This window comes from Rhinatrema bivittatum, chromosome 4, assembly GCF_901001135.1.
Source record: "Rhinatrema bivittatum chromosome 4, aRhiBiv1.1, whole genome shotgun sequence".
Classification (NCBI taxonomy): domain Eukaryota; kingdom Metazoa; phylum Chordata; class Amphibia; order Gymnophiona; family Rhinatrematidae; genus Rhinatrema; species Rhinatrema bivittatum.
The window spans coordinates 229,723,476-229,747,852 of NC_042618.1; the positions used below are offsets into that span (position 1 = coordinate 229,723,476).

At 41.9% G+C, this 24,377-nt stretch overlaps 1 protein-coding gene across 2 annotated transcripts in view; it reads right to left on the bottom strand.

Annotated features, from left to right (window-relative positions):
- The window catches only part of SLC25A18 (solute carrier family 25 member 18), a 93,417-nt gene that overhangs the window by 13,053 nt on the left and 55,987 nt on the right, over positions 1-24,377 (bottom strand). For both annotated transcript variants that reach the window (XM_029599849.1, XM_029599848.1), the window contains exon 8: positions 7,754-7,908. In XM_029599849.1, coding sequence (XP_029455709.1) covers positions 7,754-7,908 — 155 coding nt within the window. The remainder of the gene's footprint in view (positions 1-7,753; positions 7,909-24,377) is intronic.

Sequence of the window (24,377 nt, forward strand, 5' to 3'; positions counted from 1 at the left end):
AACTATTCTGCCTAACATGGGCCACGGGGGAAAGGCATAAGGCAGCTTGTCCTATGGCCAGTTCTGCATGAGAGCATAGATTCGCAAAGACTTCGGATCTCTCCTGCAACTGAAAAATTGAGGAACATTCACATTGTGAGAAGTCGCCAGCAAGTCTAGAAACAGAAGGCCCCAGCGATCCACTATTAGCTGAAACTCCTCGTCCAACAATACCCATTCTCCTGAATCCAGATTCTCCCTGCTGAGAAAGTCTGCTCTTACATTGTCTTTTCCTACAATGTGTGAGGTTAAGATCTCCTGAAGATGCACTTCCGCCCATTCTATAAGTTGGTGTACCTAGTTGGTGTACCTCCTGCGATACTTGCTGGCTCTTGGTTCCTCCCTGCAGATTGATGTAAGCCACTGTCATTGCATTGTCCAACATTATTGAGATCACTCGACCCTGCAACCTGCCACTGAACTGCAAGCATGTCAACCGGACCACCCAGGCTTCCAGCCAATTGATGATCCAGGGATACTCTTCTGCACTCCAGCTCCCTTGTGCTGTTAGTTCCTGACAATGAGTTCCCTGACCCTGCAGGCTCATTTCTGTCATGAGTGCTAACTAGTTTGGCGATTTTAGAGAAACTCCCTTTCTTAGATGATCCGCTTATAACCACCACTGTAGTTGAGAGCAGACCTTCATCAGCAGGTGGAGCTGAACTGAATAGTCCGGAGAATATGGGCTCCAATGAGACAGCAAGGAGCGCTGAAGAGATCGCATACGCGCCCTCGCCCACAGTACCACTTCCAGGGTTGCCGACATCAAACCAAGTATCTGTATGTAGGACCACACTGTCTGGCGTATAGCGTTCATCAAGAGATGCACCTGCACCATCACCTTCTGAATATGAGCTTCTGGCAAGAAAACCTTGCCCTGCTTCGTTTCGAACTGAACACCCAGAAACTCTAATGACTGAGATGGCTGAAGACTGCTCTTGGCTAGATTCACCACCCAACTGAGCTCCTGCAACAAGGAGATCACCTTGTAGGTCACCAGACGGCTCTCTTCCAGAGACTTGGCCCGAATCAGCCAGTCAACCAAATACGGGTGTTCCAGGATGCCATCCTCTCTCAACTCTGCCGCCATCACCATAACCTTGAAAAAAGTTCTGGGAGCAGTGGCCAGACCAAAAGACAGTGCCTGAAACTGATAATGGCACCCCCACCCACCACAAAATGCAGAAAATGTTAGTGGTTCAATTGGACGAGAATATGGAGGTACACCACGGACAGATTCAAGTGAGTCAGAAATTTCCCCAACTGCACGGCCATTATCACTGAGCGTAATGTTTCCATGCGAAAATGAGTCACCTGCAAAATGACGGTTGACCCCTTTGAGATCCAGGACGGGACTAAAGGAGCCCTTCTTGGGCACTAAAAAATAAATGGAATATCAATTCATATTTTCTTGAGACGTGGGCACTGGGACCACAGACCTCAGACTGAGGAGCCTTGACAGCGTACACTCTACTGCCTGTTGCTTCTGGGAGAGTGGCAGGGAGACACAAACACGTCCCAAGAAACACTACAAAACTGCAGCTCATATCCCTCTTGTATCACCTCTAGGACCCACTGATCCGATGTGATTTTGATCCACTTCTGATAAAAGAGAGGAACCCCTTTATCTCCTGTTCCCAGTGGTGAGTCAGCAAACCTTCAATCGGAGGCTCAGGAGGTTCCACTACCCCCGAGCCTGAGCCCCACCTGGGCTGTCTGGGATGAAAGGACTGAGAACTACCGAAAGGTCGAAAACGTTTGGTACCCCTGGTATGACTCCTCATGCCAAAGAAGCGCGGCATCTGCGTTTTATCCTCCAGCAACCGAGGAACCAGGGATTAGCTCCACTTACTGGCTAGTTTCTCCAACTCAAGAGTGAGCCTTGAAAGGGCAATTTCGTAACATTAGCTTTGGAGGTTGCATCAGTTGACTAATTTCTCAGTCAAAACTGATGTCTGGCCGCTATTACCAAAGCCACCCTTCTGGCTGAGTTGCGGACCAAATTGCAACCCGCATCTAGTAAAAAGGCGGCTGCTGGTTCTATAACTACCCTGGAATTCACTTCAGATTCATCGACTTCCTGAGAGAGAAGTAAACAAGAGCAAGCCACTAGGGAACAAAAAAAAAGTTATCTACAAGGTCATTGCCACTGCTTTAAATGCTTGCTTAAAGATGGCTTCAATCCTTTTATCGTGTATAACCTTCAAGGTCGCTCCTCCCTCCACGGGGATAGTTGTCCTGCTTCGAGATGGCACAGACAAGTGCATCCGCTTTTGGAAAATGCAGACGCTCTCCCACTGCTGGATCCAGGGGGTACAGGCCTTCCAAAGCCCAATCCCCTTTGAAATTAGCCTCCAGGGCGGCCCATTCAAGATCAATCAATTCTTGAATGGCCTCCATAACAGGAAAAAAACGAGGTTTTACGCATGAAACCAATATGGGATTTTTCTTTGGTTCAGACATGGAATCTGCCCCAGGTACTCCCAGCATCTTCTACGTCTAGGAAATCAGAGCTGGTAGCTCATCTCTGTGAAAGAACCGCAACAGAGTCCTATACGGTTCCAGTCTCAGAGGAATTTCCCCATTCTCCAAAAAGTCAGGATCAGCCTCCTCATCAGTGCCATTTGGATTCCTATCGGGAGGACCTGCTGCCAATCTCGGTATACTTTGGCGCTTAACAGTAGTACCGGGTGAGTGAGAGGTCACTGCCTATGACTCTGACCTGACAGAATTGGATGGGGCTAAGGACTGCGCTTGAAGAAAGGATTACAATCCTTGAAAAAAATTCTACCCAAGAAAAGGAAGCATGATCCATGCCAAAACCAGAAGGCACCTGTGCTATACCCACTGAGCTACTGTCCCCGCTGATGAACCAGTTAAGGGAGTTCCAAGATCAGGCGCCCCCCCTCCTGACATGTCCTCACCCAGGCCATCATCAGGCTTAGTAAAATCATAGGACGTACTTGCATGCACCAACTGTCCTGAAGAGGACAGCCTAACACGCAGAAAAAAAACATGCAAAAATGCTGATGCAGCCTAACACACAGCGCACAGAAAAACCCTACAGCGGGGTCTTGCCCACCCAGGCTGCTCAACCCGCCAGGTTGCCCAAGTCCCTTAACCTACCTCGGGAGCGGGAATGAATGTCGGAATAGCACGCCGAGCACGGAGACCACAGGAAGGGGAAGTCCTTAGAAACAACCCTTCTACTCTGTCTCTTTTTTTTTTTTTTTTTTTTAAACCTTACCTAAGCTCAGCCTTTCCTGGCTGAGAACAGAGATGGTCTCTGGCTGCAGGGGAAGAGGGTATATACCTTCACTGCCACACTCGGCCTCCTGTACCTGCTGCCTTTCAGCTGTTTTAAACAGCTAAGACCACGCTGGCTGAGAAATTCAATTATTTAAATTACATTAGTGATGTGGATAAAATAAAAGAGTGCGGTATAATTTTTTGCGTTGAGAAAAACAGCTACCAGACCAAGGCCCTCATCTGAGGGACCATGGAAATCATCTCAGGAATTCTCAACTGGGGGAGGGACCATTTGGGATCACTGCAGGAGAGTGAGGCAAATTAAATCTCCTTTTATTTTTTAAATCATAAATTGCTCTCTGGCACAAGGTCTAGTGCCAGACCCTCTAAAGCTGGCCATCCTAAAACCCCTTTTAAAAAAAACAAACTTATCACCAGTGGACCCTGCTAACTTCCGACCCATAGCCAACTTGCCGCTTATTGCCAAACTCAACAAGCAACTCTCAGAATACCTGGAGGAACATAAGATACTCGTCACAACTCAGTTCGGTTTCCGCAAATCATTAAACACAGAATCCCTCCTGATCTTGCTCACGGACACCATTCTCCTTAACCTTTAAAAAAACAACAACCCTATCTGCTGGCTCTCCTAGACCTATCTTTGGCCTTCGACACGGTGAACCATGCAATTCTCCTAGACCGGCTCGCAGACATAGGCATCACGGGAACGGCTCTCAGCTGGTTCAAATCCTTCCTGTGTAACAGGTTCTTCAAGGTCCGAATCAACAACAAAGAATCTCACCCTGTCAGCTCCAACTTGGGAGTCCCTCAAGGATCATCCCTTTCACCAACTCTGTTCAACATTTACCTTCTCTCGCTCTGCCACTTACTTACAAACCTAAAGATAACTCATTATCTCTACGCTGACGATGTACAAATTCTCATCCCGATCACAGAATCTCTACACAAAACCCTGAGCCTCTGGCATAGCTGCCTTCAATCAATCAACCGCCTCCTCACCAGCCTCAACCTAGTCCTCATCACCAACAAGAAGGAGATTCTTATCTCCCAGGATGACAACAACGTTCTTCTGAACGCACCAATCTCCTCTCAATTGGCTAATTTAAATCACTCTCCTCATGTGAGAGATTTGGGCGTTCTGCTGTACAACCATCTTAATCTAAAAAAATTTATAAACACCACCACAAAGGAATGCTTTTTCAAATTGCAAGTCCTAAAAAAGCTGAAACCTCCCCTCCACTTTCAGGACTTCCGCATGGTGCTTCAAGCCATCATCCTATCAAAAACAGACTACTGCAATTCTCTTCTTCTCGGTCTCCCTGCCAACACCATCAAACCTCTACAGATGTTGCAGAACTCCGCCGCTAGGATTCTAACCAACACCAACAAAAGAGAACACATCACTCCCATCCTTTGAAACCTCCACTGGCTGCCTATCAAATTCAGAATCCTCTTCAAAGTCCTTAAGATAATTCACAAAGCCATGCACACTCTCAACCCCCTCGATCTAAGCATCCAACTTCGTCCACATACATCCTCCAGACCTGTTAGAAGAGCATATAAAAGCACCATGTACGCCCCTCCAGCAAAAACATCTTTAAGGAAACGTGCCTTATCTGCTGCAGGTCCCCCACAATGGAACGCCCTCCCCCCAGAACCAAGCCCATTGACATTTAAAAAAAACCCTCAAAACGTGGCTATTCAGCCAAGCGTTCCCTGAAATATGACTCTCGCTTACTCCATGATTGTCAGGTCCAGTCCTTTAATTACTTCCATTATTCATTTATCTCACCATGATCTTACCATTGTTCCTTCCTAGACATTTAATTGTATATTGTTTGGATCCTCTTGTTGTTAACTTCTCACCCTTTTTCTCCCTTATGATTCTTCCTTTATGATATTATAATGAGTTTGCTTATTTATCGAATTAATTTATATAGTTTCCCTGGTTGTATTTAATTTACAGATATTTTAGTTCCCCCGCACCACTGCTATTTATTTGTATTTGTTATTTGCAATCCGAGTTCCCTGTAATGCTCCCATGCGACAATTCAGTTTCATTGTAAACCGGTGTGATTTGTATTTTTACACAAACATCGGTATAAAAAAGTTAAAAATAAATAAATTTCTCCTTCTAAAATTATTTTTTTTAAACTCTTTATACATTTTTGTGGCATACAAAGGAGAAAATGTGTACAAAATCAATGTCTTCTGGTTTCATTCATATTCCCAATTAGGAGACATAAAACAATCCTCCATTCCAAAAGAACACCTTTTTACATACAAAACACATTAAGCGGTACAATATTGATAGTAAATACCCTATATCTTCTCATATTTAAAACTCATTTTTCAATGCACATCTTAAGAGTTCAAGATTGGCCACCTCTCTTACTTGAGTACTCCAATGATCTATCCAGGAATTACATTTTCTAAAGGGGCAATCGTACATCTGGCCGCCAACAAGAGCTGACCTACTAGTGATCTATAATTTCTTGGGATTAATGATCTTCCAAAATTTGAAGCAATCCCCAAGTAGGGAGATGCACATCCACCATCTGCTGGAGACGGAGAATACTGGCAGGCTGATGTCACTGCAGGACTATATATACTGTGATGTCAGTTTGCTCAGTCTCCATCTGCTGGAGAGGTGCATAATCCACTGAGGTCCTGAATTCATCTGTCTGGGCGCTAGGAAATTATCTCATTCACACACGTACAAGAGAAGCCATTGGAAGAGGCAAATAAAACCCTCTATCACCAAATAGGACAATATTAAAAGATTTTCATTAAGCCAGGTGCACAAACGATGGTGAAGTAAATTATTATAGCAAATGTAATAAGTTCAGTAGTGTATGTATTTTTGCATGAGCTAGAGTCACATCCAGAAGTTTATTTTCACCATATGGCCTTGCAATGACTGTTACTGTTATTTAGCCATTTCATTCAATAGCAGAAGGCAGCGACCAGAAAACCAACTGAATGAACTAGAGTCTTATTTATTTATTTAAAACATTTCTATACCGTTTTTTCAGCAATATTACTGTTCAAAGCAGTTCACAATGGTAACATAAGATAGGAGTATAGTTAATACTAAACAAAATAAAATAAAAACCCAAAAATAAAAATAACTAAATAGAACAACAATAACAGTAATAGAATAAAATAAAGTAAGAATAAAAATACAAAGGGAGTAATATCAATAATATGATAGAAAAAAAGCAAATTGGCGATTATTTTATAAAAACTCAAAGGAAAGAAATCACTTAAAATAATTGACTTAAAAAAACAGTCTTGGTAAAGGAAGTGCAAAGAACAGGTCAGGATCAACCTCATCTGGTTTTAATTGTACAGATGGTAAAAGGATATTAATCCTTTATATGGAAGAATCACCTGCTGACTGTTAATTTGTACTAGTTAGCAACTAGCAGCATGGCATATGCAAAATCATGACCCGACTACATTCAATTATAAACGAAGCGAATATCCTACTTGAAATCAGCTACATGACGGCAAGGCATCCGTGAGATCAGCATGGTAAATCTCAGTGGCCCTTTCCTGTACATGTTCTAGAATGATGCAGCTTATGTAAAAACATGCACAGTTTGGAGAAAACATGGCTGTTTGGAGAGTTCCCCTTATTTATGATGGCTTAAGATGTGTTTCATGCTGTCAGAGCTCCCCCCCCCCCTTTTTTTTGGCTGTATTTCATCTAGCACTGGAACCAAATGAGAACCCCTACAGAATGAAGTTTTAACAGCAGAACAGCTAGATATGGAAGAACAGCTGCCCTGGGGTTGGGAATTTATGTGGTGCTTATGATTTGAGGCTCCTGTACCGAACTTTAGTTTGCTTTATGTTTTTTTTCCTACATGCACATCCAGGCATCATCGTCATCCAGCTTCTTTCCCAGCCCTCTCTACTAACTAGTTAATCAGCCATTATATTGCTAGCACAATCGGCTGTCATGTGTCGGCCAGCTCCTTCTGGGAGGCAGGGCCTGTGATTGTGTGGTCCCCATGGTTACATCCTGATGCGTTGCCACACCCTCCCTGGGTCCTCAACTTACAGCCCCTTCTTGTCCCAATCCTCAAATTGCCCAGGCCCTACACTGCCCCTAAGGCTTGCTCTGAAGAATGCTGTCGTAGCACACTGTAACACTAAGGAAATGAGTAACACCTAATGCTGGGTTACTATCAGGCACTGCAATAAGGCAGGGCTCGTAGAGTGATGGGCTGAGAACCAGGGAAGCCAGCAATCAAATCCTGACACTCTTTGTAAGTTGCATCACCCTCCATTGCTCCTCAGCTACAAAACCTTAAATACGGGGACAGAGAAATACCTGCAGTACCTGAATGTAATCCACTTTGAAGTATCACGAAAGGTGGAATATAAATTATTAAAAAAAAAAAAATGGTTCTGGTTCAGAAGCAGCTTCACTCACCATCCAGTGGTGTGACAGCCACAGCAGCCACACATCCTGCGGTGCAGCCCGACGCCAAAGAGTGGATGAAGGGGGCCTTCCCGTCAGGGCTTCTCTGCCCCAGTTTGTTGATGTTGGCAAACAATGGGAAATAGATAATGGAAAAGGGCACATCTCTGTGGAAAGCAGGCATAAAAAAGAAAAGTAATATGGATCAAACTCATGAACTGCAGTAAGAACGCGACATGTCTTTCTCATGTGATTATAGCAGAAGGGAATACCATCTCCAAACTCATCTGAAAGAGGAAATTCATTTATCCCCATCCTAAGCAACTGGCTACAAAGAACTACCTGCAGTAATCTAGTCATTAACTGATGTGTACAACTAATTAATCTGCTTTTTGGCTGTCAGTGGAGTTAACTACAATAACTGCCATTTATTTTATTTAATCTAAATATTTATAAGCTACACCTCTGAATTAAACCATCCACCCAAAGCCATGTACATTCATAATAAAACACACAACACAAATAAACACACATCATAAAAACAATACAATCTTATATCCTCAAATTGCCACCCCAAACCATTGGTTAAGCTGTTTTATCATAAAACAAAGCTTCCATTAATTAGGGATTTTATGCATAACAGTATTTGCATCCAAGGGCCTCATGCTAGTAACTTTACCCGGCTTTATCGAGTAACTTTTACAACACTGTCATTACTTGCAGCCTACAGATTAGAAGACATGATACACCATTATTAGGACACAAAGCTTGCTGCCACCATGCTCATTCAAAGGGACTTTACTTTATCTCAGCCTCACTTGTGTTGCATGGCAGATGACAATCAGCTCCTCAGCTGGGTAAAGAGGTACTGGAAACAGCCCATGTTTTACCCTCTTTCTGGCTCCTAGCTAGCTGTCTGGTCACTGAAGGAGACAATCCATTCCTGCTAGCTCAAGTATAACCTGTTGGGCCAGCAGTAAGAGACTACTACTATATCCATTCTACAGTGAAGGAGCTTCCGTGGGGAGAAAAATGGCCTTTTCTGTTTGTCCCCATTAATTTCTAGAAAATTCCACCACTTGTCTTCTCCAGCTCCCTCGCTCTACACACGCTTCTCTCTGTCTTGTCTCTCTGTGCTGGCTGGCAAGTAATATTGTTTATTCAGTGTTTGTTTAATTTGCTTTATTTCACACATCCTCCTATAAACAGCCAGAATGGATCAAACAAATACACTAATATAATAATTCAAACAAAATATTAAAAGGCCATATAAAAAATATACATAAACTATAAAAGCAATTAAACTAAAGTTCTTAACAGATCAATAAATCTATCCTCTTTTCTATTTTTCCTACTCCAAGTTTGGCCACCTTGTTAAATGTAACTGTACCTTCTGTCACCACAGTTCTAGTTCTTTGTTCTTAAGTTCTATGTATTTTATTGCACCCCCATTCTATGTAAACCAGCAAGATATGTTTTCATGATTGCCGGTATATAAAAACTCTAAATAAATAAATAAAATAAAATAAATATAGCAAAAGCAGCATGAAGTACTGCAAGATAACTATTAACAGATGCAAATAAATACATTTTTAAAGAATGCCTGAATTTCTGATGGTAATTTGTTCCATCAAGCAGGGAGGGTACAAGAAAAGCACTTTGTCTAAGATGGAATTGCCCACAAATTTTCGCCCTGCAAAAGCAACAGACGACCTGGTGCATACTGAAACAAGCATAGCTTAAGTTAAGCCAGGTCCATCTCTTACAGATATCTGAATGTCAGGGATAGGGCTTTAAACCTTATCTGTAATAGAGGCAGTCAAGGGAGCGCTGTCAAGATAGAAGTCATGCACTCCCTAAATTTCATCCCAGCCACAAGCCTTGCAGCAGCATTCTGAACTAACTTGCCAATCAACCCTTGTGCTTTTCCGTGATGGTCCCACGTAGGAGGTGTGCCATTATAGGATGAAGTTTCAGACTCAGGCGGGGGTTGTACATGTAAAATTGGCATGTGTGTGTGTAAATAACCTCTGTGCATGGTAAGTTTATTTTCAGAAAGGCAGGAGTATGCAAATACTGCCACATGGAAAGTATGCACATGCAAAGAGGACGCTTCAAGGGTGTTCCCAGGGCAAGGTTTCAAAGTATGTGCACACTTGTGTACTTGCATGCAAACATACGTGCATGCTTTTATACCTGCCATGGACATTAAAAATCAGACTTCTCTTTGGTCTGATTTTTGGGTTGGGGGTCTGGCTTAAGTGCTGAAGGGTGTGGTCAGCTTGGAAGCGCATGCACAAATAGTTGCATAAGCGTGATAGAGGCATACATCAGTCAACGTTATAAAACGTCTGCCTCTGCTCATTGACTCGGGATTATTACGCACTCGTGGTAATTATTTAATGCGTAAAATATATCCACATACTTTTATAAAATATCTGCCAAAACTATACGCACTGCTCTATTACAAACTTTTGCGCATACTGACACATATGCATGTATAGAGGGAAGCGAAATGCGCTATTTTATAAACCATCCAGCTCCCACTGCACAGGTTATAAAATACAAGTGTAACTTTAGGAGCATCTAACTTATGTGTTTATGTGCTGCATTCTGCACACCGTTGAAAATTACCCTCCCTACTTGCAAAATCGCTTTGTCTTTAAACACATCCACAGCCTATTCCCTGTCCCCCTGAAATGTTTTAATTTCCCACTTCTGTCCCTGGTGACCTCTCTGCTGTTCTAGCCACATCCCCAAACGTCCTCTCTGTTCGGGGCCTGATCTTTCCTTACCCTGTTTTTTTTATGGAACAAATACCCACCAGACATCGGGCTGCGCGCAATCACTGCCAGTTTTTTAGATCTATAAACTCATTCTACCCAGACAGCTCTTCATTAAACCCTCCTTGGTTATCTTTTTTTACTCTTAACTTTTTATTTACGGGGAGAGACAGAGTACAGCCACAACAGCACATTTAGTGCACACATTGTTAAATTTAACAGATAAACTGAAATAGTCATTCATCTCAATCCCTGAAATCCATAATCCGTCCTCCACTTTCGTTTTTGTATATTTTTGCCCGTTTCAGTAGATATCCCACAGCTGAACAGATCTCACTATTTTGCCTTTCAAAACACAGGTGATCCTGTTCTAATGGCTGCAGTCTCAGCTCCTGCATTTCTCCACTGTTTGACGAAGTCAAACCTTTCAGAAACTAGAAATTGTCAGCCTGCTTGCATGATTTAAATGAGATACTGTTTTGTCCTTTTGAGAATCACTAGCATCTCCCATTGACCCAAGAAACAAAGTTAAGGAGTGAAGCCCACTGGGTTTGCCAGTGACAGCTGTAATCTCAGCCAGAATTTTTCGACAATCTTGCACTTCCAGCAAATGTGAATCTATAAATCGTTTCCACATCCTCTTCAGCACATAGCTACTAAATCCAGAGAATTAAAGCAGGCATCAATAGGTATGCTGTAGTAACTTTTTTTAAAAATTTATATTCTGCTGAGGGTAATTTTTTTTTTAGTACCCAGATAATTTTTGGAATGAGCACCATACTCTGCTTCACTCATCAGCGCTGAGACTCATCTGAGGGTCCCGACTCCATTCATCAATGAAAACAGCACTAACAAATATAGAGTAATAACACAGCTATGCCATCACAACGTGCTTCAACAAGTTTGGGGGACAGGAGGGGGAAGAAATCCCTAAACAATCCCTCGCTGGTTTTCTCCACTCGATCCCCACTGCAGCCCAGGATCTCCATCATTCCAAACAAATTGCTTCTCCTCAAGTCATGCTCCACAAACTGCAAATCCCATCATGTCCTGGATCTTGAAGCTTGATATTCTGAAGTAGATATTTAAAACCTAAATGGCCAAGTAATTTAGCTGGATATTACTTATCCAGCTAAGTTACATGGATATTTAGCAGCATGCCACCGAATATACGCAGAGAAGTCACTACTAAGCTGGATAAATTGTATCTAAGTTAGACCTGCTATTGAGTAGGTCTAACATAGATGGACAACTTAGCTGGCTAAATCTAAATATTGCTTCTTAACCAGATAAGTTATCCAGCTACGTGGAGCCGCCCCGATCCGTCCACTGCCCACCCACAGAGTTCTCCAGCAATCTAGCAACTGCTGAGCTTAAGCGGATATTCAGCAGCCACTAGAAAGCTGGATAAGTCCTACTTATCCACCTATCTGCTGGCTGAATATCGGACCCTCTTTTTCTTACTGTTTTCATAATGGATCTTCCTTCTTCAGGGGTCACTCAGAGCATTCAGGTCTTCCTTCATAAAAATCCCGGGTTCTAAAAAACGCAGCACAAGAGTCTTAAAACAAATACCTTACAGCTATAATAAAGCCCCATATCACATCACTTATATGGCACAATGGCATTTATATTAAGAATATCTCATATTGTATTGATTTAGTGGATTCTTATACTTTTCGGATTCTTCATTCTTTGGTATTGTCACACATACACCCATATAGCAACAACGGATTGGAAACATCTTCAGTTATTCGACTGAACATGTTCCAAATATAATTCAGGAGACTTTGTTGTTTTCTGACTCTAGACGTTTGCCACAGTCTCAAGCGGATTTACTAGGAGAACTCACTAGACTACACAAATGGGCAGCCAGAGTGGAACTGCATGGGGTGACCTTAATTGAATATGTAAAACAAGAGGTCTTTGTATTAATAAGGAGCCATTAATTTTTGTTGAGAACACCAAATTTTTAAGTGGGCAGCAATTTTAAATAAATGCTCACTGGACTTGATTCTTCTTATTATTGATTAAACAAAAATTACCATTGAAGAGATTAGGGTGGAAATTGTTGCAGTAGAGTAGGATTTCAAACAGAAAGCCACATGTGATATCTTCACCTCATCCTTGGAGGAATTTCAACAGTCTATAGACAAGTTCAAGTTAGATATCAAAAAAGGAAAAACTGCTAAGTTTCACTGTGACAAACGAGACTATGAATCATCAAAAGTATATCCATGGTTAAATCAGGGAACACAATTGGAAGTAACTCAGAAACCTAAAAAGGTGGCTTTTACCTCCTCGGAGGAATCAAGTAGTTCTGAAGATGATTCAAGATAGGCAGGACAGCCTTCAAAGAATGTTTTTAGATCATGGATATCGTCCACCCAGAACAGGGCGAACATACGGCAGATCATACAATCAACGTCCACAGGGAGACACCTAGTGGCACAAACCGTTCATGTGGTCTCAGTCAGCGCAACCACAAGTGTTGAATTTGAGATTATCATTTGTTCCCACTGTGCTACATGACCCTTTTGAAAGTAGGCATCTCTACATAGTCTGTTTTAGACACTTGAGATAAAACTATTTTTTCCACAAATACATGGAAATACAATAGATGTTTCTTTAGTTAAATCTAGATCAATCTGGAACCTCCCAGGACCAATAGATCCTCACATTTTGATGTTTCAGAATTTGGTTTTGCAGGATTTAAAAGAAATTGAGTTGGAACAGTATTATACATTTTTCAAATTTTATCAGATGAAAATAAAGCATTAAAATCCTTGGCCCTCAATAGAGAAACAATAAAACTGGATGATAAAGGAAGTACCATTGTACTGATGAATACTGTTGATTATGTACACAAATTACATAGACAATTGGTTGGTCAGCATATGGTATCATGTCCAGTTGGATCTTGACCCTACGCCAGACATCCAACATAAGATCCAGAGTTATTTAAAAACAGTGAATCAAGTGGGATCTTTGTCATCCAAAGAACAATTGCACTTACAAGTGGAATCACCTTGGGTACCAGTTATTTATGGGGACCCCAAGATCCGTAAAATTGTAACCCTGCTTGCAGACCCACTGCATCAGCGAATGGATCTCTTTTGGAGCCCGAGCACATTTTCTTGATTATGTTTCTATAATCTGTCATATACCAGGCTACATCCTACATTCAGGACACAGCCCACATGTTAAGAAAGCTATCAACTTGTGGCCAATTAACTTTGGAGACTTTCTTAGTCAGCCTGGATGTAGAATCATTATATACGAATATTCCCCAGAAAGAAGCACTATGGATTGTGGCAGAAGCATTAGCATGGAAAGACCAACCACAACTTATTCCATCAAGCTTTTTGGTTGAGTTGGCAAAAGTAGTCCTATGCAATAACTTCTTCCATTTTGGAAGATACTTTTTGTCTTCAAACACTCTGTGTAGCCATGGGAGTCCTCTATGGGCCCCTAATGTGGCTAACCTATTTGTCACCAGTTTTAAGGAGACATATGTTTACATGTCCAGTTTTTAACAATATGTACATATGTGGTGTAGGTACATAGACGATAATTTTTTCTTTTGGAAACACACTGAAGAAGAGTTAAATCATTTTCATCGATGGCTCAACCAGGTGGCTCTAAATTTAAAATTTGCCATCATTTACAATCAATCTCAACTTGCATTTTTGTACATTATGATTATTACATCTATGAATGGTGTACAGACATTATATAGAAAAGCATCTGATAAGAACAATTTGCTCCAGTTTGAAAGCTTCCATCCTCGTCCATTTAAATGTGGCCTACCTGTGAGCCAATTTTTCCCCATTTATGAGAATGTTCAGACAACATGGATTTTGAAAAACAATCTTCAGAATTATCAGCCAGATTTCAATTACGGAGATATCCCAGAAGATCGATAAACACAGCTTATTCTCATGCACATTTCTCAAATAGAGAACAACTTCAGTATAAAGTTAAAAACCTACTTTTGAAGAATCTGCCTGTGTATTAAAGTTTTCAAACATGGCTGACAGGATCAAGAAAATTATTTAAAAAATATCGGTATGTTTTGAGTTGGCATCAGGTCTTTCAGAAACCTTTGCTTTCATAATCAAGGGGCAAAACATCAAATGTTGTCTTGTCAGATTGGCACTTTTTGATGAGCGACCTCAAGTCAAAATAACAGGACATAATCCATGCCACAAGTGTGATTTATGTGAAACTACCATCTCTGGACCATGTGCCTATATGTAAAAATCACCTGAGCTAAAGATTTCCAAATTATCCCTATCAACTGAAAAGCAGGTTGTTAATACAAACAAAAAATACACTTTGAAATGTCTCATGCCAATGCCAGAAGTCTAAGTAGTAAGATGGGAGAGTTAGAGTATATAGCAGTAAATGATGAGATTGACATAATTGGCATCACAGAGACATGGTAGAAGGAGGATAGCCAATGGGACACTGATATCAGGGTACAAATTATATCATAATGATAGGGAGGATCAACTTGGTGGGGATGTGGCACTTTATGTCCGGGAGGGTATAGAGTCCAACAGGATAAAGATCATACAAGAGACTAAATGCTCAGTAAAATCTATATGGGTAGAAATTCCATGTGTGCTGGGTAAGAGTATAGTGATCGGAGTATACTACCATCCACCTGGACAAAATGGTCAGACAGATGATGAAATGCTAAGAGAAATCAGGGAAGCTAATCAATTTGGCAGTGCAGTAATAATGAGAGATTTCAATTACCCCAATATTGACTGGGTAAATGTAACATCAGGACATGCTAGAGACAAAGTTCCTGGATGTAATAAACAACTACTTCAAGGAGCAATTGGTTCAGGAACCAATGAGAGAGGGAGCTATTTTAGATTTAATTGTTAGTGGCATGCAAGATTTGGTGATAGAGGTAACGGTGGTGGGACCACTTGGCAATAGTGATCATAATAATCAAATTTAAACTAATAACTAGAAGGCGGACAATAAGTAAATCTACAGTTTTAACACTACATTTTCAAAAGGGAAACTTTGATAACATGAGGACAATAGTTAGAAAAAAACTGAAAGGTGCAGCTGCAAAGGTTAAAAATGTTCAAAAGGCAAGGGCATTATTTAAAAATACAATCCTTGATGTGCTGTCCAGATGTATTCCACACATTAAGAAAGATGGATAAAAGGTGAGGTGAAAGAGGCTATTTTAGACAAAAAAAACATCCTTCAAAAACTGGAAGAAGGATCCATCTGAAGAAAATGGGAAAAAGCATAGATTTGTCAAGTAAAGTGTAAATCATTGATAAGATAGCTGAAGAGAGAATTTGAAATGAAGTTGGCTGAGGAGGCAAAAACTCAAAAACTTTTAAAAATATATCCAAAGCAAGAAACCTGTTGAGGGAGTAGGTTGGACCATTAGATGACCAAGGGGTTAAAGGGGCTCTTAGGGAAGATAAGGCCATTGCAGAAAGACTAAATCAATTCTTTGCTTCCTTGTTTACCAATGAGGATGGTGGGAGATACCAGTTCCGGAGATGGTTTTCAAGGGTGATGAGTCAGATGAACTGAACCAAATCACTGTGAACCTGGAAGATGTAGTAGGCCAGATTGACAAACTAAAGAGTAGCAAATCACCTGGACCGGATGATGCGCATCCTAGGGTTCTGAGGGAACTAAAAAATGAAAGTTCAGATCTATTAGTTAAAATTTGTAATGTATCATTAAAATCATTGTGCCTGAAGCCTGGAGGGTGGCCAATGTAACACCAATATTTAAAAAGGGCTCCAGGGGTGATCTGGGAAACTATAGACCAGTGAGAGCCTGACTTCAGTGCCGGGAAAAATAGTGGAAACTATTCTAAAGATCAAAATCACAGAGCATATAGAAAGACATGGTTTAATGGAACACAGTCAACATGCATTTACCCAAGGGACATCTTGCCTCATAAGTCTGCTTCATTTTTTTGAAGGGGTTAGTAAACATGTGGATAAAGAAGAACCGGTAGATGTAGTGTATTTGGATTTTCAGAAGGCTTTTGACAAAGTCCATCATGAGAGGCTTCTAAGAAAACTAAAAAGTCATGGGATAGGAGGCGATGTCCTTTCGTGAATTACAAACTGTTTAAAAGACAAGAAACAGAGTAGGATTAAATGGTCAATTTTCTCAGTGGAAAAGGGTAGAGAGTGGAGTGCCTCAGGGATCTGATCTTGGACCGGTGCTTTTCAATATATTTATAAATGATCTGGAAAGAGATACGACGAGTGAGGTCATCAAATTTACAGATACAAAATTATTCAGAGTAGTTAAATCACAAGCGGATTGTGATAAATTGCAGGACGACCTTGTGAGACTGGAAGATTGGGCATCCCAATGGCAGACGAAATTTAATGTGGACAAGTGCAAGGTGTTACATATAGGGAAAAATAACCCTTGCTGTAGTTACACGATGTTAGGTTCCATAAGGGAGGAGGAATAGCCTAGTGGTTAGAGCAGTGGACTATGAACCAGGAGACCAAGGTTCAAGTCCCGCTGCTGCTCCTTGTGACCTTGGGCAAGTCACTTTACCCTACATTGCCTCAGGTACAAAAACTTAGATTGTAAGCCCTCTGGGGATAGAGAAATACCTACAGTACCTGAATGTAAACCGGTGTGATATCTCGATTGAGATCGAATGTCGGTATATAAAAATAATAAATAAATAAATAAATATTAGGAACTACTACCCAGGAAAAAGATCTAGGCATCATAAGTGGATAATACTTTGAAATCATCAGCTCAGTGTGCTGCAGCAGTCAAAAAAGCAAACAATGTTAAGAATTATTAAGAAGGGAATGGTTAACAAAATAGAAAATGTCATAATGCCTCTGTATCGCTCCATGGTGAGACCGCACCTTGAATACTGTGTGCAATTCTGGTCACCACATCTCAAAAAAGATATAGTTGCGATGGAGAAGGTACAGAGAAGGGCAACCAAAATGATAAGGGGATGGAACAGCTTCCCTATGAGGAAAGGCTGAAGAGGATAGGGCTGTTCAGCTTGGAGTAGAGACGGCTGAGGGAGGATATGATAGAGGTCTTTAAAATCATGAGAAGTATTGAATGAGTAGATGTGATTCAGTTTACACTTTCAGATAATAGAAGGACTAGGGAACACTCCATGAAGTTAATAAGTAGAACATTTAAGACTAATCAAAAAAAATTCTTTCACTCAATGCACAATTAAGCTCTGGAATTTGTTGCCAAAGGATGTGGTTAGTGCAGTTAGTGTCAAAAAAGGTTTGGATAAGTTCTTGGAGGAAAAGTCCATTAACTGCTATTAATCAAGTTGACTTAGGGAATGGCCTTGCTATTACTGGCATCAGTAGCATGGGATCTTCTTAGTGTTTGGGTACTTGTCAGGTTCTTTTGGCCTGGTTTGGCCTCTGTTAGAAACAGGATGCTGGGCTTGTTGGACCCTTGGTCTGACCCAGCATGGCAATTTCTTATGTTCTTATGTTTGTAGTTAGAAGACATCACAATACCAACTGTCAATCACAGAACGTTGTATATGCTTTACAATGTTCATGTTTCAAAAGTATATGTTGGGAAGGACAACGTGCTCAATTAGGACCCGTTTGATAGAACACAGAAGCCGCATTACTACCAAAGATGAACGGGCCCTGATGATAGCCCAATGTATTGAAATGGGCCATCATTTTCAGGATTGCTTTGGACTGTCTTGGAACACATTCCCCTCTCACCATGGGGAAGTGATTGTAAGGCATATCTTAATCGATGTGAGAACTGGTGGATATTTAAAACTTAAACCTTGTTAACAGAGAATGTGGTGATGAGAGAAACTGGATTTAAAGTACTTCATTGTATGTATATGCCTAGAACGAGACTGTATGCTGCTAAATTATGTGAATCTGATTTATGTATTAAATGTCAAGAGGGCAGGGGAACATACTTGCATAGCCTATGGGACTGCGAGTATTTGCATAGGTTCTGGACAAATGTTTTGACAATATTAGGTACAATACTGTCCACCACACTTCCAATGGATCTGAAACTGTGTTTAATGAGACTACTACCGAGATCGATGGCAGATCTTTCTAAATTTGACTCACTATTTTACTATATTTTATATATATATTTGGCATTGCTTATATTTATATTTATTGATACGTTAAACAGTTAAACTGTCTTTATAAAATATTATATTGCTTTATTTATTTCCAGTTAAACTATTATTACTTTATTTAGCACTATGTTAAATTGTCAATCAGTTATACTGTTCCATATGTTCCTCGGTTCCATGTAAAGCTCCGCTCTCTGTTGAGCAGTTCTTCGTTTTATGTAAACCGGATTGATTTGTAGTCCATACAAGAACTTCGGTATATAAAAATTAAAAATAAATAAATAAACTATTCCTGGGCAAAGCATTACTTGTTGCTTTGCAGACTGTCATGGCTGCGTGGATTCACGAGGATGGTCCAAAGAGTGAGCAGTGGCATGGTCGTCTTGTCCAAATGATGCAACATGAATATATGTCTGCTGCTACAAAACCACAGAATTCACGCTTAATTTGCCATATGATCTGGAAGAGATTCGGGGACTCACTGTCACAATCCACCAGAGACTGTATTATAGGCTGCACAGAGTTCTTTTATCAAGAATCAGTGACAGGCAGTCAGTTACGTTAGTCTGTGAGATTGTTGATCCTGCTGGTTGGGGGGGGGGGGGGGGGAGAGGAATGGGTGGGAAAGGGAATAGGGGCTCTTACATATATATTGACCAAAGGTTATGCTCTGTATTGGATATTTTTGAAGGTTGTTAAAGTTGAAAACTATTAAATAAATATTACAAAAAAAAAAACTTAAACCTTTCATCCGTTTAGACTCAATAATAAAATCGAATGGTATCCCCTTTAAATTTTTTTTTTTTAAATGTATTTTCCAATTATTGCCACTTTTTTTTAGTTTGATAGACATTCAGCCATTCGCGCACTTTCATACTTCAAAATGGCCACAGATTCCACTCTGAAACTGTTTGAAAACGCGAAAGCGGATGACAGCAGTAGTAACTTCTTAGTCATATAAAGTTTTTGATGCCAGTAAGTCTCCTGATTATTATAAACATATTTTATGAGATGTTCTTAATATAAACATCTTTGTGCCGTATAAGCGATGTCATGGGGCTTTATTATAGCTGAAAGGTATTTGTTTTAAGACACTTCTGCTGCATTTTTTTAGAACCCAGGATTTTTATGAAGGAAGGCCTGAATGCTCTGTGTGATCCAAGGAGGAAGAACTGTTATGAAACATTGCAATGTTGGGTTGAAGAAGAGTCTCAAAGCCAATATCTATGACTGCTGATATATTTAGAGACTTCTCCCGCTGGCAAATGCACAAGCACTAAACTCAGATAAGTGCAGTGTTTTTTTTTATATGAGATCTGAAGTTTGCAGCGTGTTTTGAGTCTTATTTGCAAAACAAATATGCTTAAAAAATGCAATATAATTGATATTACATGACCAATGATTATAATTTGAACACATAGAGGAGACCTTTGAAGCACCATCAGGATGTGTCAGTCCTGTGCTATATGAAGCTCATTAACTCATGATAAATTAATTCCCATATCGTTTAAAGTGAGATCACATATTGTATTGCTCCTTATTCAACAGCATCTCACAATACAGTATGAAGTGGCTCCAGCTCCTACAGAACATAGCTGCTAGAATTTTGGTAAGAGCCAGAGCAACAGACCACATAAAGCCAATACTATATCAACTATACTGGGCTCCCGTTTGAAAGCAGGTTAAAATTCAAAATACTCTGCTTTGTCTTCAAGTGCATAAACAAACAAGCCCTAGTGTATCTCTCCCAAGCTCTTCTTGCTTACCCCCCCCCCCCCCCAAAAAAAAAACCCCAAAAAAACCTCTGGCGCCCCCTTTCCTCCCCTCCACTGTTTGCACTAGAATTTGGGCTGTCAGCTGTTATGCACCAAAAATTTGGAAGGTACCATAACCCCTTTACCTTGAACCATCCTACCTCATATATGTTATGTATTTATTTATTTTTAGTTTTTATATACCGATCTTCTTGCATTAGATACAAATCAAACCGGTTTACAAAGAACAAAGAACATGCCAAAAAGGCGATACAAGGAACCATGAATGTAAAAACGAAAAACTTGTTCAGGAAGAAAGCTAAGGCATGGCTTTTTGCCCAGGTCTTCCCTATAGGATCATTCAGCCCTCTGACCCAACCTATAAACGACATACCATTGAACTCTAATTGTTTGCGCTATGCCAGCTGTAAATTTGATTTAACTCTATAGCTCAGAGCTTCCCAAACTGTGGGTCAGGACCCCAAATGGGGTCACAAAACCTCCAGCTGGGGTCACAAGTGCCTCAAAGGGCAGCCCTCTCCAGACATCACCAGCAGCAGAAGTAGTGGAGATCAGCATGGGATCTTTGAGCTAGCATGCACTTTCGGGTCCTGCAATGGTCCCGCCCTCGCTTGGGTTTCCACGTTAACAGGAAGCCATGTGTGAGGAGGGACTGGGGCCCTGTGAGTTTTTACTGGCTCACAGATCCTGTGCTGACTTTTATTACTAATGCTGCTGCCAGTTGCAGATCAGTATTAGGCACTGGACCCAGCCATTGGGGAACAGTGGTCAGAGTGTGCACAGGTCTGTGCAGGTTGTCACTTCTTCTCTATCCTCTCCCATCACTGAACTTACCTAAGAGAAAAACGTTGCCCCTGTCATCAGCCTGCCCTCTCTTCCCATTAGCTGTCATCCACTTATCGCCTGAGGCCCAAAGGAAAATGTTGCTGCTGATCCTAGTCAAGGGGATGTGTGGATGGGGAGTGTTTGAAGGGAGGGATCAGATACAGGAAGGGTTTGAGGGTTGGATCAGTGGGAGAGAGATTGGCTGTGGAAGGTGAGAGGGGGGATGCAAGAGAGGAGCTAGGGGTGAGAGTATCAACTGCGGGGGGTATGTGAGAAAAGAGAGAGGAAGGGGATGACAGATGATCAATTGGGGTTACAAAAATGGCTTGAAGGTGAGGTTCAGTGGGGAGGATGTAAAAAGCTGGAGTGGGTGAGTGAGAGGCTAGGCTGGGAAGGGGAGAGGAACTGAGGGATGTAAGAGGGGATTAGCTGAGGGGCAAAGATTGAGAGGCCCTCTGGAGGGGGGGTGGAGGTTAGGGGAGGGGATCAGTTGGAGTGCAGGAATGGTGAGTGGAGGGATTGTTGAAGGTGAACTACACCCCCGCTAATTAGGTTTGGTTGCACTCCTTCATAAGAAAAACCTTCCCCAGCTTTGTATCGAAGCGAGCGCCCAAAAACTTCCCCCACTGGAGAAGGAATGGGATGACTCTTGGATGAATTCACAATCCAGCCACGTGATCGCAAGCACTGCAGCAGATCCACCACTTGCCTGCAGAGGTCCTCCGACTTTGCCTGAATGAGCAGGTCATCCCGATACGGGTGCACCTCCCTTTCTGAGAGCTGCTGCTACCAGCACCATCACCTTGGGGAACGTGCATGGAGCCGTTGCCAGTCTGATGACAGGGTGCAAAATTGAAAATGCATGCCGAGGATTTTGAACCACAGAAATCTCTGATGGACGGGTCGGATTCCTATGAGCAAGAATGCCTTGGTCAGATCCAGAGACACAAAGAATGCCCCTTGCAGACCACTGCAACAACTGAATGGAGAGTTTCTATAGGAACCTTGACAGCAATGTTTACTTTCTTCAAATCCAGAACTGGACGAAAAATCCCTTCCTTCTTTGGAACCACAAAATAAATGGAGTAACATCCCCATTCCTCTTGCTTCCAAAGGAACGGGAACACCGGCTCCAAGCATTTGGGAGGAGGAATGGCCTAGTGGTTAAAACAGTGGGCTACGAAGCAGGAGACCAGGGTTTGAGTCCTGCTGTCGCTCCTTGTGACCTTGGGCAAGTCACTTTACCCTCAGTTGCCTCAGGTACAAAACTTAGATTGTAAGCCCTCTGGGGACAGGGAAATACCTACAGTACCTGAATGTAAACTGATGTGATAATCTCAGATCGAATGTCGGTATATAAAAATAATAAATAAATAAATAAAAGCATTTGGAGACTGTCGAGAGTCTGCTGCCTCACCCGTCTCCTTTCCATAGAGGCACAAGGGGAGATCATGAACAGGTCCATTAGTGGATGATCAAAATCTAAAGCATAATCTTGCTTTATCATGCTTAAGACCCACTGGTCCATAGTGACTTTGGCCCAATCATAAAAAAAAAAAAAGTCAACCGACCCCCTATAATCGGGATGGAGGAGTGGACTGGCCTCACTTCATTGTGAGGACTTGGCTCGAGAGCCTCCCTGGCTAGAGCCATATCTGTTCCGTGTTCCAGCCTGGAAAGGATTGGTTCCAGGACTGCTGCTCCCAGATGCCTCCTCCCCTGCCAAAAACACCTGTTCCCTCAAAAACCGAGCACGTCCAGAAGAGAAACTCCTTGCCCCTATAGGCTTGACCTCAGGTAGTTTGTGAACTTTATTCTCTCCCAGATGCTTTATCAACTCCTCCAAATTATCTCAAAAGAGTAGCTGTCCCTTAAAGAGTAACACTCCTAATTGAGACTTGGACGAAACATCTGCTGGCCAGTTCTACAACCAAAGACGTCTCCTGACCAAGACTGCCAACATCATTGACCTAGAGGACGTCCTAATGAGGTCATACAGTTCATAAGCACCATTAGCGATCACAGCTTCCAGCCACTCCGCCTCCTGAGAGGACATGGATTTGTCAGTCTGCAATTGCTACACCCAATGCAGCCCAGCCCAAAGCATACAACTGCTGTACACTGCAGCTCGTATGCCGAGTGCAGACACCTAAAAAAAAAAATAAAAAAAAAAAAAAATATATATATATATATATATATATATTTATTTTTTAAGATGGACCTTGAGCTTCCTGTCTTGAACATCCTTCAAAGCTGCAGAACCATCTACCGGAATAGTATCTTATTAGTAACTACCGAGATGGAAGCATCCACCTTCGGGATTGTCAGGAACTCCAGAGTGTCCTCAGGCCATAGATACAATATTTCTGCTACTCTGCCCACTATCAAGCCAGTATCCGGAGTGTCCCACTCCCTGACCACCAACCTTTTAACCGACTTGTGGAATGAAAAAGCCTTCACTGGACCCCTTAAGCCATCCATAACTGGGTCCATACCCTTCTAATCAGACTCCTCCTGCGGAACCTTACCCTGTCCCCTCCCAGGGAAGTATCCACCACCAGGGGACTATGCACTATTTAAATTGCTTGCAAATGCAAGCCGCGTCTGCGAAGCATTAGGCCCGCGCAACCCATTTTACTGTATAGGCGCTTAATACAGCGCCTATACAGTATCCTGGGTGTGCTGGTACCTGTCATTTCAAATGTCATTTCAAATGACATTTGAAATGACAGGCACCAGGAAGTGGATCCCAACTTTAACCCATGAAAACCTAAAAACCAAAAATCTCCTCCTCCTGAAGTGGCTCGACATGTGGCAACTTACCTTTTGTTGCTTTTCAGCCCCTTCCCTTCTCTTCCGCCCTCCGGAGGGGGAAAGCGGCTCGCAGTGGCGCCCCCCCCCCCCCCGCGCAGGTCCCGGTTCTCCTGGCTCGGCAACAGCCTGGGCTCCATCGGCCCGTCGATTTGGGCGCTCCAGCCTAACCTCTGCACAGCTCCCAGACTTTGCCAAAAGATGGCACCCAACTTGCCTCCCCTCCCCTTACAGCGTCCATAAAATTTATCTAGCACGAGTCTGGAAACCCACCTTACTAGCCCTCCCCCCCTACACAGCACCTAGAAATCTGCCCA